Consider the following 14,946-nt stretch of genomic DNA (forward strand, 5'->3'; position numbering starts at 1 on the left):
TTCCCTTGCGAACGTTGAAGCACTCAGCAAATATACTCAGCCTTTTTGGCTAGGTTCATTGATTGCAAGTGATACCGTCTTCCTCCTCTTGCAAATGAGGCAGACAGAATTGTAAACAAGTGGCCTCACTCAAGGGCATACAGTGACAATCAAAATTAAAATTTAGCCTGCCTCCAGAAGCTTACACAACTGAAACCAATGTTCTGGAATGACTCTGTAATAGAAATCATGCTCAGAGCCTACCATATCTTGAACTATACCTTAACTTTGATTCTATTTACTGTAACAGAATTTGAAAGACAAAGGACCTTTAGATCACCCAGTTCAAGTCCTTCCCTGCAATGAAAAACAAATGGCAGCAGGTGAAAGCACTTTGGTTACCAGTCTGCAGCAGAGCCAGAACCGGAGTCCAGGTCTCTAGACTCCCAGACGAAAAGTCTTTCCACCATGTTTTTCAAAATACCGGTCTTGCTGAAGCCTGAACAGGACTGTGCTCCCACTCCTTGCCCCAGTCAGTGGGAGTGGAAGAACTGATTTCTGACCTCTAGGAAGGTAGAAAAGAGAGCAGCTCAGCTATGGCCTTAGACACTCGGGATAGGAAGTTCTGAGATCCAGACTATCAATCTAGCATGAGTTTATCGGGCTGGAGAGTGGCACGGTACCATTTTCAGAACACTTTGTGAGTATGACCCATGTGAGAAGGTTCCGAGTTTGTGTCTGGAGACCTCTCGGAGCACGTACCCAGGATCTAGGGCTGGCTAGAACTGGGAGTGGATCAAAGTGTATAGAACCTGTTGTTGTGCCTGCTTCTCTAGTCTCTCTTTCTCACTTGTGGAAGAAAGAAACTTAAAAACAAAAATCATTCACTTGTTCTAGTTGTTCCAGACACTGAATAATCTAGCAAGTGCTCAACAAATGTTAAAGTAATTCAATGAACTTATTTTCTCAACTCTACCCAAATATTTCTTTTCCTGTTTTGTTTTTAGTAGAAATTAAGAACCAATACCCTTAAGAGGTGGTCTTAAGGATAAGTAAGATACAGATCAGTAAGAGGGGAGAGGGCCCCCAGGCTAGAGGCACAGCAAGGCCAAGTGCCCAGAATGGCAGGAGCATGTGGCGGACACCAGCTTTCCCTCCTGGTAGAACTTGCTGGTGGACTGAGCTTGAATAGATGGGATAGGGCTGAAGAAATTTCATCTTGGGAGTCCAAACTGGGTTTAAGGAATTTAGACTTGGGAATGGAGTACCGGACGTTTTTAGCAGGACTGTGACAAAAATTAAAGACTTATTCTAAAAAGAGTCAGTCAGTAGCATGTGTGATGGATGAGGGAGTGTGGAGTCAGAGACCAATTAGGAGATGGTATGGCAGTCCAAGAAGGAAGGTTTTTGAAATGCCTCTCCATTTCTCCTTTTAACAATTCATAAACCCAAACTGGAAACCTAGCAGGGTCATGGCAGCTGTCACCTCTGCTCCAAGATACACAGCTTCCTCTGCCCCATCCTCTGAACTTTGGCTCCTTCACTATCTAAAGGCCATGTCACATAGGGAGCCAGTCCCTTGGCAAAACAGGGCTCTCTGACCATGCAAGCCTCAAGCTCCTGGACCCACAACCTGCAACTCCACAGAAGGGCTTTATTCTTTGGGCCTCTTACCCATCACCTCCAGAGCTTCCTCAAGCTCCCTGATTTGACAGGGCTGTGCTGACATCCTGGGGAGAAATGAATCATGGGACAGGGTGGGGAACCTGACATGGTTGTGAGAAAACCATGGGTCAGTGGCAGCCAGGAAACTGGAATACACAGGCACGAGGCAAGACAGTGGACCAGAACCAGAGGTCAATCAAAACCACAACAGTGCAGCACTTTGAGAGAGCACTCTCTCCCCCAGATGGAATTCAGCACAACACTGCCATGATGTGAAAAGTCCATCACAGGTCCCACTCTTCTCTTCTGTCATGCCTTCCCTTTTCTCATTCGTGGCAAATGCCTCAGCCCCTGACTTTCCTGGGGTCCCCTTGAGAGCTGCACCAGCCAGCGTGCCAACCTCCTGCTGAGTCCATGGCTCCTAGTGGCATCCCTCTCCTCTCAGTCCCACCGCCTTATTCCTGAATTCTGTTCAGTTCCTCTAAATGCTTCTGGCTTCCTTTCTGCAATATTTGTTCAATCCAGCCCTTTTATCTAACTTCCTTGTCTCAAGCCAACAATCAGGCTCACTCACTTTGCTGTTCCCTGGCCAGTTTCTATCACTTAACCTATTTCTGTACTCTCATTCATTTCATTCGACACAGAGAATCTCCCTCGAATGTCATTTAAATCACATTACTAAGCCTTCAAAGTCACACTTGTTCCTTCCTAATTGCCTTGCTCCAAATTAAGCTCTTACTAATAGGATGAGAGAGTTGGAAGGAACATCAGAGATACTTCAAACATTATTTCACAGATAACAAAACTAAGACTCTGAGAGATTAAGATACTTCTTGTGGTTACTGTAGGCCTTAGGCCACTCGTTCTTTCCAAATTACTTTTCCAATTTATAATTCAAACAAAACCCTACCTTTTTGTGCTTCACCCATTCACACACCTGTCCATAACAAGGCATCCTATAACAATTGCTCACTAGTCTTCCAAAACCTCCCAGGTGAAAAGCCTGCCTGGAAACATAGGTCATTTCATAACACGAATGTTTTTTTCTAACAACAACATATCGGGACTTGGGTGCTCCTACCAGGACCGCCGCTCCACCAATGCTGTCCCCTCATTCTCATCTCAACACAGAGCATCTGATTACTGGCATAAGACAGGCTTCCTCAGATACAAATGGTTTTGAAACAGGAAGTCAAATATGTCTCCCACAGGTGTGTACATGTGGATATAGACAGATGTGTGTAAATAGAAACACATGCCCACATGCACATACATACACTGAAAGATATACAATGGGCATGTGCACATTGCATTTTAATATAGGAAAGTTATACCACTTCATTATACTCTAATTCCATGTATAGGAATTTTACTATATTCATTTTTCTTAATGTTCCCTTCATCTAAAATGCAATGCTTATATATATAACATTTTCTTAAGTTTCCCTATTTTTTGAAGTCTTTTTCTCCTTTTTGAATCACTCTTCCCAAATTTCCATCCATCCTTGATCTTTATTCTCAGTAGAAACATAACCCATCATCCCACTATCTTTCATTTCTTCCTGTGAGCCCCCTTTGAAAGTTCCACTCAGGTACTTTCTGCCAGTATAAATAATGATTTGCTGAGACGACAGGCCCACATGTGGTAACTGAATTTAGCTGGAGGTAGATAAACAGGGCACGGGGCTACCAGACAGTGGCAGAGAGGATGCAGAAGCAGTGCACCATGCTACTCACGCAGAGGGTGACGTGTGCAGTCCTCAGATGGAGTCCAACTTGAGAGGAGACATCCAGGAACTCATCAGACTGGCCGTTACTAGCACTGGGGAAAGTCCCGTGCTTGTCTAATCACTTATTTTGTGGCACTAAGATGGCCTCTCTTTTGATAAATAGACCTTAGTAAAGACTAGAAAATAGGAGAGTAAGGAGAACTCATGTTTGAGACAGCCTGAGGTGTGGGAGAGAGACCCCATTTACACTTCAGCAAGTGGTTCTGAATCCTTGCAATTCACCTGTGGCCTAGCTCCACTGACAGCTGTGACTGCTATTTCCATTTTGAAATTCAGCTGTTCCTTTGCCAGTCTTGACACAACATTTTAGGCATGTTCTGAAGCATGACTCATGGTACTCTCCAAAGACCAAACCACTTCAATATTCTAGTCGATTAGTGCTCTGCTTCCTGATCTACTGGATATTCTCAGCCCAAGATCTAAGATTGAGGCCACAGGCAATTTGAGAAGGTAGGAATTTCAGCCAAGACATTTGGAAAAAAAAAAAAAAAAAAAAAAAAAACTAGAGACCGCATGAGAGTCTAAGAGACGAAGGGAAGATTACATAACTGCCAAAATTTGACTCAATCTTAAAGAGCCTACTGATTAGATAGCACCATTTCTTCTATTAATGAGCATGACTAAATGTCTGCAACTCTGGTTTGCTAGAGGCCAGGACCTCATGGGGGCAAGAAAAAGGAAAGGAAGGGAACAATTGTGCTAAATAAGCATCATGAAGAATAAAAACTTACCTTAAGGATTCAGGTGCCAGAAGAAATTATTTGATTTGAGGAAAACAGATGTGTTATCGATCTATTCATTAATTACTATTAAATTATACACCTTGGGACCAACAGTTGGCACAATGTCTATGTCGCTGGACTCCCATGTAGTTGACCGCGGCTCGAGTCCTGGACCCAGAGGCTTCAACTCACCCTGGGCACACATGTGTGCATGCCCAAGATCCCAAGAGGAGAATGGAGGAGAGGGATTATGCTGTGGCTATCCCCCCTGCGGGGTGATTTCTCACTTTCTATCTCTCTGTCTCTCTCTTTCTGGCAAGTGCACATGCCCTACAGCAAAAACCTCTCAAAAAAAAAATACACCTTGTAGACAAACTTTTGCATTAAATGTGATTTTATTCATTTTCTTCACAAAATACAAAGCTTTGCACCACATTATCGTAGTGTTCTAGCACAAGAAAATCTCAAGGATTTCATGGGGTAGGGTGAGTTATAGAATGATGATTCTATCATTCTTAAAATTAACACTAAACAAACTGTCATGACAAAGTATGCCGACCTTGTATATCATGCAGATTATTGCTTAGAACTTGCATATTCCTTAAAATGGCACACAAATAAAGTATACAAACATTTCAAAATTTTAATGGAAATACCTAAAGGCATTCATTATCCCTCCAAATAAAGCACAATTAGAAATCAAAACAAAGAACATTAAATTGCCATTTTAATTACTGATAAGTCTTAGTAACACTGATTTATAAATTATTTAGTCTTACATTTTGTAATAAAACAAAAGATCACCAGCCTTAAGGAAATAAGTTAGAAAGTAGGTTCTTAAAATGTTTTTAAGTATATTTTGAAAGACTTTCAAAAATCTTTATGACAATCAAATATTATATATTACATAGTCTGAAAAAATTATATATATTATCACTACAGCTATCTCATGTTACTGCAGACTTCAAGTATCTTCTTCAAATAAAATCTATGTCTTAAAGTCATTATCATTACAAATTCTAGTCATTGCCAAAGAATCTTATACTTATCCTAGTTACAAGTTAGTGAGAGTGTTATCAACACAAAAATTCCTTAAGTCAAAAGTAGATAGAATCATACCAGAAACAAACCAAGCAAGAACCGAAAAATATATAGCGTATTTTAATGTAACTGGTTTTTAGGCTTCATTAACCAAGAAGTAGCAAATAACTCTACTGCACACTTAATTACAGAAAGAATTACATAAAGATCTTAAGAAAAAAATGTACAGATGATTTTTAACAAGTTTTTAGCCAGAGGTACTGTACTTAACAAATCTTCGAGATTTAGAAATATTTCTCATTGGTTTTGGTCTTATGAATAGGGCTGGATATCAAAACTTTCTACTATTCAGAGTGAATTAAGTGTAAACATTTTCATTGCAAACAAACTGATCTGTTAGGGAGCTGCCTTCAATTCCTCACAGCTATCCAAAGTCTCTTCCAATAAAGGTTTGACTGATTCATTACTAAAACAATTAGAGGCTGTTTGATTATGGGCTAGAAAGGGGTGGGGCTCCAGTCCTTGGATGTGGTATTTCGATAAACACAGAGTAATTCGTTTGCTGGTGAGCCTGTTTTTAAAGAAACACTACCATCACAAAGTCTGCTCTATTAAAGGGCAGGACTCTATAAAAATTCCGCCACAGGTCAGCACCCTCCTTATAACAGAGTTACCTCAGTTCCTCCCCTCTCCTGCCATAGTTTAAGAACATTTAGATCATTTACACACCTACAATTGATGCCCAGCTGAAGCATGTTACAAAGCTCTTATTGCCAAACCAGTTTAAGGAAAAGAGAGATTACAGATGTTCCTTAATAAAACAAGAACATTATTAGCTTTGTCTTGTGCCGTAAACAGGTATTATTACATACTGAACAGCTTCCCGTAGCCTCTTAATAAATTCTGTTTTGTCTGATCTCTACTTCAACTTACTACAATGTTTTTCAATGATGGACCTATTTGTCAACTTTTAAACTTGCCACAAAGACCGGGAAGCTTAGAGATGTATGGGGAGGTCTCAAAAGTTGATGTAGAAAGGTGCTGGCAATGGACAGGATGTGTGATGAATTATTTGGGGAATTAGGAGGAGGTGATAGAAGATATGGAAGGAGTCAGAGGGAAAATTTATAGATGAAGGGAGGACTATGGTGGTTTTTAAGAAAAAAGCAGTGTGCATGTCTCCTCCAACTCGGGGTCCTGCTGGCTTTTTGTAGTTCCTACACACACTACTTTGCATTAGAGCTCACTTTCAGCCGTTTAAGTGTGTTTGTCATCAACAAACTGTGGTTAAGGCCGGGAAGGTGTGTTTGTGCCCAGAGTCTAGAGACACAAGGGTCATACCTGCTGAGAAACACTATGCCACTCTTCTGATAAGATTATACAACTTTGTTTCTTATGGAATCCAAAATGCATAAAATATTGATATAACTTTCTAGGAAGTATTATCAATAATGTCAAAAAGTATGTCAACTTTTCAATTTCATCCACTAAACCAAACCGCTTAAAGCCAATTCAAATACATATTTACATATTTGGAGTTAAGAGCATCTTAGAAACAGAATTTTGTTCCAATATTTATTTTAATAAGATCTTTTGGAACGTATTTGTTTCCCTTAAAATAAAATGGAAGAAATAATCGTACTCTCCCTTCTGTATCTCTGAGAAGAATCTTTCTAAATGCATGATAATAAATGGTGTATGTAACAGTAAGCTGGCTCTTCACAACAGTGAAGAATCATTCTCCAAATGCCCAATGCACCTCACAGAAAGTAAACAATTTAAAAACAGGTCTGCAAAAATTGAGCCAAATAAATTACTCAAATTAAGAAAATTTTATCTGAATACCTATAAGCTAAGCAGTTTTAAAAATGAGACATTCAAGACTAGGTACTAGGTCATCATATTATATCAGTCACACCGTCAGGGATGGTAATGACCAATAACTTACTTTTCTCAATATAGGACTAGTTCAGGAAATAAAAGCAAACAGGTGAAATAAAAATTCAATTTCAACTTATTACAGGGTATTAAAACGTAATTTAAACAGGAGTTAATTTTTCTTGCACTCATATATAACTCCATTTTGAGTTTTAAATACATGGAGAGCATCCTTAGTAAGATTTTAGATGCAAGAATGTAAACTATAAACTCAAGCTCATAATCTTTAAGTTCTCAAAAATAAAACACCTAATACAGGATCTAAGATCTTGCAAGGTATTAGTTCATTTTTACTCATTTTTAAGTTTCATTAGAACTTTTATTTTCTAGAATACTACACATTCGAAGAACATCTTTATAATTATAGGTTGTCACTCATCTTTTCTACAAAAATAGAATTGCTTAAAAATTTATACCAATTTGCTTTTATTTTTTATAAATATTTTAAGGTGTTAAATATCAGAATGTCTAATAGAATCATTTCAATTAATCCATGTAGTCAAAATACTTAATATCTAAAATGTTTAGCAAAAGTCTGTCATTTAATAAATGAAAAAGTCATCGTTTAACAAATGATATGTTCTGTTTGTCTACATTCTAGGTAGGAGGATATAATCTGAATAGCAAAGCACAGCTCCTATAAGGAGCTGACTTGAAATAGCATGGCAGTTAGTAATGGAATTTCCATGTCAAGTCTATATGTGAGGAAATATATGGAACCTACTTTGGATCCTGAATCTGAAGGTTGAATTAATTGTCATCCTGTCAGAATAAGATAAGGATTGCTGACTAAAGGAATAACAGAGTAACAAGTCTTAGTTGAAAACCTTGATATTTTAAATAGAGTCTAGTACTTGGTGAGTGGCGATACCAATGAAATGCAATGTCAATGAAAGTGAAATGAAATGTGAAGCATGAAACAGCAAGTATAAAAACTGAAACTACTACATGGAAACTCAATAACAGTACAGCTTTATATTGTCTTTATTTCAATGATGGGTTTAAAATCTGTGTTCAGAATTTTAGAAATATCCAAAGACTCAAAAATATTTATTTCTAGGTTTCTTTCTAAAGAAACGAATTTCCAAAATAGTTTTTTAATATAAATGTTTTCCTTTTTTAAAAAAGCCACTTGATTTTGCAAAAGAGCAAAAACTTGCTTTCCTAACCCCTCTAGACAACCAAAACATATTTAGGTTCCTATAATGTGGACAGCACTACATGTAGTAACAGATGTGTTAATGTTACACTGGTTGCTTTAAAAACAAATGCTTATATTTTATATTACTTTAAGTCTTTCAAAAATAAATATTCTTAGCAAAGCCAATCAAGCTCATAAGAAACTATTATTTAGTTATTGGCCAAGAATTTAATTCCTTTCTTTATAAAACCTACCAGGCTCTATCTGCATTGGACAATCAAATCAAATCAAATCAAAATAAACAAAAGTCTGGATTATATTCAGCTAGCCTCCCTTCATCCTTATAACATGATTAATGAAAGTGAGACAAATATTCTCCTTCAAACTGAGAAACTGAATGGATTAGATCTTTTGGTTTGGGTTTAATTAACTTCAAGTATTCACCACTGGCTGAATTAAATTTCTTTTTTCCTTTCATAAGAACCATCATTAAAATACATGAGAAAAAATAAATAAAGGCAAGAATAGCTAAAAATATAATTCTATATTTGCAGTGCTAGAGCAAAAATAAAAGCAAATACATACACATACACACACACACACATCCATAGTCATCCGTCATTTATCTTTACATAATAAGACAGTAATTTTGAGAATCAGAATCCTTGGATTAAATTAGCTTATTTTCTTCCTATCCTTTAAGAAAGGTAGAAATTCAAAGCACTGAAAATGCTGACTAGGCAAGCATGGGTATAAACTGTGAATAAAATATGAATACTGATTTTTTTTGTAGTTTTGGACTCATTAGGAAGAGGCCTATTTTAGGAGCATGATAAATACATATTGCATAAGACTTTGGTACTGATGATATTGGGTTCTGAACTCGGGAGATTCTGCAAAAAGAAATCATATATTTTTCATAAGAAAAGTGCAAAGGAAGCAGATTGGACAGTAGTATTAAAGCTTTTTTCTTAATGATTCCTCCTATTAGCCTAAATTGTCATCTATCAACATGCATTTTTAGAAGAAGAAATTCATCTCTTAAGGTCTGTAAGATCTGTCATAAGCCTTACTATAAAATAAAAAGGCAATAATTGGATAAAATGCTAAAAACAGAAACAAGAAAATGACAGCTGAAAAATTTTAAAATGTAGAATGTATTTTTATGACTAAACTAATGAAATATTTCCAACGTGGTAAAATATTTCATCATTAATAGGTGATTGCATATCTGAGATAAAAAGTATATTACTTCTAATTGTCTAAGAAAAAGAACATGTCAACAATTTACAAATTAAACTCTATACAGGTATTGACAGTCATATTAAGAAAAGAGTGCAATAAAACAAAATTCTGAGAGCTATTTACAGATTTAATAGTTCCCATTCTTTCGGCAAAATTGGTGACATAAAACTAAGTGCACCAAATTATCACAGTCATCTTTCCATGGAGAAAAATACCAATGCAAGTTAAGAGATCTCTGAAAAGATTCATCACAATTTTTATAATATTTTATTTAAACCTTTATGATTTTATCCATGCTTATAATGTAGAAGTAAAGCAGAAAAGAAATCCTGGAATGAAAATTAAATGTTAGTTTCTTTAAAAAAAAAAAAAAAAGAAAGAAAAAAAGAAAAGAACATTGAAACCTGAATAACAATTATACTTAGTGAAGCACAAGAACATGCCAAGAATTCATCCTATCAGCAGATACAGTGCCAGGTAGTAATGAAGTTTGCTTATCAATAGCATATCTTTATTCAAGTTTTCCATTCTGAAGGCTCTTTTTAGCTTTCTCTTGTCTGATGAGAGAGATGACTTTGATGCATCCTTTTGAAATTTTGATCATCCACATGACATTCAACACATCCAAAACAACGCAAGTAGAGATCCAGGTAAACTGGATTAAAAATCCAAGCCTTAGGTAGGGTTCTGTTCCGTACACAGAACACATGAAGCCATAAAAAGGAGGTATGGCAGCAATCCGCACGATGGAGAAGACCACAGTCATGAGTACTCCATTGATAACGTTGGCTTTGGAAAACTTAGGATACTTCAGAGTTTCAAAAAACCACCTGCAAAACAAATGAAAGAAACTTCACATTTACTCCGAGTCACAGGAATAACCATTTTTAGTTTTTAAAATTCAGTAGACATCCCTCTAAGATTTACACAGACAAGCAAAGGGTCTAGATTAGTCAACACAAGACAAACCGAGTATCCCTTAAGTGAAATGCTTGGCCAGGAGTGTTTTGGCTTTTGGATTTTTTTCAACGTTTGGAAAATCTGTATATATATAATGAGAGATCTTGGGAACAGCATTCAAGGCTAAGCATGAATTATGTTTCTCATACACCTTACACACATATCCTGAAGGTGATTTTATATGGCATTTTTATATTGCAGCGTTTTGACTGTGACCTATCACATGGGGGTCAGGTACAGAATCTTGCACTTGTGCCAGTGTGTATGTCGACACCCAGAAAGTTTTGGACTTTGGAGCATTTCAGACTTTAGACTCTCAGAATAGAGATGTTCAACCTCTACAGAAAAAGAAAAAAAAAAGAATTAAAAAATGCACACCACTAATTTCTAAGACTTACTATAAAGCTACAGTAATCAGGATAGCATGCTACTGGCAAAAGAACAAACAAATGAGTCGATGGAATAGAACAGAGAGGTCAGAGATATACCTACATGATAGACCTATTCAGCTGATTTTAGAGAAAGGTATAAAGGTGACTCAGGGAATTAAAAAATGCCTTCATGGAGCCGGCAGATGGCATGGTGGCTAAGGGTGCTGGACTCCCATATGGCCGACCATGGTTCAAGTCCCAGATTTGGTGACTTGTTTTCTTCCTTTCCCTCTCTCTCGCTTGCTCTGTTCCTCTAGTCAAATTAAAAAATGGATGGATAAAGTTAAATAATTCTTTTAAAAAATGCCTTTAAACAAATGGCAAAATTATATATCCATATGCAGAAAATGGATTTACTGAGTCAGGAACTTCATACCTTATACAAAAATTAACTCAAAATGAATCATAGTTATAAATAGAAAACTGCAAAACTTCCAGAAGAAAACACAGGAAAAAAATTACATGATCTTGGATTTGATCATGGTATTTCAGGTACAACACCAAAAGCACAACCTGTGGAAGGAAAAAAATTAAGTTTGACTTCATGAAATTTAAAATTTTTTTCTGCAAAAAAAAAAAAAAAACCAAAAAACTATTAAGAGAAAAAACAAGGAGGGGAAAATGCTGTACCACAGCAGCTAAGTGATGTGAGAGGAACCCTGATGCCCCATGGCTGACTCAGGTTCAAGTCCTGGTGGCTTTTTCCTCCAATTCTCCTTCCCTCAGGATCCAGGGCATGTGGGGAGTATGCACATGCCCAGGATCCTGATGGGATAGAGAACTGGAGGGAAAAGGATTGCGGTATAATGGGCTCCATTAGGGGTTGTCTCTCTTCCTTTCATGTGCGCACATACACTTGCTGACATGAAAATTAAATAAGACAGAATAAAAAGACAACCATATCAGGTTGATCCCATAGCCTAGTGGTTAAGGGAGCTGGATCCCACATGGCCAATGACAGTTTGAATCCTAACATCATTGGCTTGAGAAACACACCAGGCACAGGGGTGTACATGCCCAAAATCCTGACAAGGGAAATGGAGAAGAGATTGTGACAGGTCCATGCCCCATTGGAAGGTGCTTTCTCTGTGTGTCGCTCGCTCGCTCTCTCTCGCAAGCATACATGCCCTCTGGCAATTGAGAAAAGAAGACAATCACGCACTGGGAGAAAATATTTCAATATACATAAAGTACATATGTTTAAAACATACAAAAATTCTTTTTGAAAATTTGCTGGAGGATATGTGCACTAACGAGAGAGAGAGAGACAGAGAAAGTGAGAAAGCACCCCACAGGGGTAATGGCTACACTGCAATCCCTTCCCCATTTCGCCCTCCTTTCAGGATTTTGGGCACGCACATAGAGATGCTCGATGTGTTTTTCAAGCTACCAATCTTGGCTTCAGTCATGCAGTTAGCCATGTAGGAGCCAGTCACCCTAACTACTATGTACTAGTAGCTAACCCTACAAAGAATTCTTAAAACTAAATAAGGAAATAAACTAATTGATATATGGGCAAAAGATCATAGCACTTTAACAGAGAAGGTATACAGATGGACAGTAAGCATATGAAAAGAAGTTCAGCATTATCACTAGGAAAACGCAAATTAAAAGGAGATACTGGTACACACCTATTAACACTGGGAAAATCTCAAAACAAAAAACTGACAGTAACAATTGCTGACAACGATGTGGAGCAACAGAAACTCTCACTAATTGCTGGTGGGAATGCAAAATGGTACAGCCACTTTCCAAGGCAGTTTGTATTATAAAGCTAAATAGACCATATTTATAGCACCTAATGGGACAATCACATTCCTAGGTATTTTTCCCAACTGATTTAAAAACATATGTCCACACCAAACCTGCATGTGTCTTCATACCAGATTTATCCATAATTGCCAAAAACAGGAAACAACCAACATGTACTCCAATAAGGTAATGTACAAACATTGTGGTACACGCATACAATGGGACACTATTCAGCAATAAAAAGAAGCAAACGTCAGTTAATGACAATGATGAATCTTAAGGGCTAAATGGAAGAAGCCAGTTTTAAAATGTTATATACCAGAGGCAGCAGATAGCATAGTGGTTATGTCGCTGGACTTCCACATGGCCGACTGCTGTTCAAGTTCAGAACCTGGTAGCTTGAAAATCATGCTGGGTGCATGTGCATATCCAAGGGGAGAATGGAGGAGATGGGGTTGAGGTGTGGCCATGTTCCCAGGGGGTGATATCTTACTTCCCCTCTCACTGTTTCTGTCTCTCGCTCACTCTCTCTGGTGAGCACACATGCCCTATGGCAAAAACCTCTGTTAAAAAAAAGAAGTTATATATTATATGATTCCATTTATATACATTCTGGAAAAAGCAAAGCTATAACAACAGAAAACAGGTCACTGGTTGCCAGGGATTCAGGAAGAAGACAAGAAAGTTGAACAGGTGAGACACGAGATATTTTAGGGTGCAAAAATTATTCTGCATAGGGATAGCAGATGGTGTAATAGTTACATCACTGGAATCCCACACAGTCAATTGCGGTTCAAGTACCAGAGATGATGGCTTAAAATTCACACTGGGCATGTGTGTGTGCCTGCTCAAAATCCAGAGAGGAGAATAAGGGATCGAGGCATGGCCATTCCAATTAGGGTGGTGATTTCTCACTTTCTGTGTCTCTGTCTCTCTCTGTCTCTCCAGCGAGTGCATGTACCCTATAATCCCCAAAAAAAATCTAATAAAAAAGAAATTATTTTGTATAATACAGTAGCGGTGGATATGCAACATTAAACATTTAACAAAACTAATAACAGTATACATAAAGTGAACCTTATATGCGAATTTTAAAAAAACTAGAAGGTTAGGGAAAGCAAGGATGGGATGCAGACTATGGCAATAGAATCTAACTGTATTACAAATGCATGACCTAACCTCACTGAAGGGAGTGGAGTACAGTGAGGTGCTTGACCTCTGTAACTCTGCCAACGAGTGGAGACTGTAACACTGAAGACAAAACAAACTGTATGCAGGCATCGAAGTCTAGTTGGTAGAGTTGCATCTCTGGAATGTGACTAGCTTAACAATTCGGAAACCACCACCAGTGTATGGAACACGAAAGTCTGTTTGATGGTGAACCATGGATTCACATTTCTCACCGCTGGAGTGACCAGTTACAGACATACAACAACCGGGGAAGCTAGATTGAGCCCTCAAATACTGGATTAGATCTGGAGACAGTATGTACTCAGATTTAGCTTAATATAGCTATAGATGGAGACTCGGAAATAATCATAGATCCCTGTGTATATGAAAGTTCGCTTAGTCCCCAGTTCTGTCAGCTGAGAGGGCACAGACACAATGATGCTTCAGGAACAATGAGCATGCCCAGTGCGCACAGCTTGATTTTGAATGCTATTCTCCAATAAAAAGAACCAGGGTTCCTTGAGAAACAACTGATTCTAGGGCTGAGAATAGGGAATACACAATACAAATCTCTTAAGAGGATCTTGTGGTACCAGAAAGTAAGGAAGTGCTCAAACAACAAAATGATTTTATTTAAGTCCAAAGAACATAGAAGCCAAACAAAAGAGCTCTCAAGGCCAAAAACTGTAATAATTTAAGAAACAAAATAAATAATGTAGTATTGGATTAGAACTCAGCGATAAAATAAATACCCAGTAGTCCCTACAGACATGAATAAATTGATGAGTAAATAAATAAGTGGAGGAGAAAAACACATCTGCTCAGAATAACTGCAAATAATTTATGTTGCTATTGCACCCTCAAAGAGGTCAAGCGTAACTCCCTACCCCTCAAGCGTGGACTACGAATAGTGTTAGGAATGGAATTGTGTGCCCTTCCTCTGCCAAGTTTTCACGTTGAAGCCCTAAACCCACAATGTGACTGTTATTTGCAAATAAGTCCTTTAAGGAGGTAATTCAGTTTAAATGAGATAATTAAGGTGGGATCCTCATCCATTAGGACCAGTGTCCTCAAAAGAAAAAGAAGAGACACCAAAATTGGCTCTCTCACAG

The 14,946-nt window shown here is 37.7% G+C and overlaps 1 protein-coding gene across 10 annotated transcripts in view; it reads right to left on the reverse strand.

Moving 5' to 3' along the window:
• Window positions 1-4,532: 4,532 nt before the first annotated feature.
• Window positions 4,533-14,946, reverse strand: part of TLCD4 (TLC domain containing 4) — a 111,263-nt gene continuing 100,849 nt past the window's right edge. For all 10 annotated transcript variants that reach the window (XM_006165727.3, XM_006165726.3, XM_014583063.2 and 7 more), the window contains one exon: window positions 4,533-10,351. In XM_006165727.3, the coding sequence (XP_006165789.1) occupies window positions 10,033-10,351 (319 nt within the window). In that variant the 3' untranslated portion in view covers window positions 4,533-10,032. The remainder of the gene's footprint in view (window positions 10,352-14,946) is intronic.

The sequence above is a fragment of the Tupaia chinensis genome, unplaced genomic scaffold, assembly GCF_000334495.1.
Source record: "Tupaia chinensis unplaced genomic scaffold, TupChi_1.0 Scaffold144016_1, whole genome shotgun sequence".
Taxonomy (NCBI): Eukaryota; Metazoa; Chordata; class Mammalia; order Scandentia; family Tupaiidae; genus Tupaia; species Tupaia belangeri.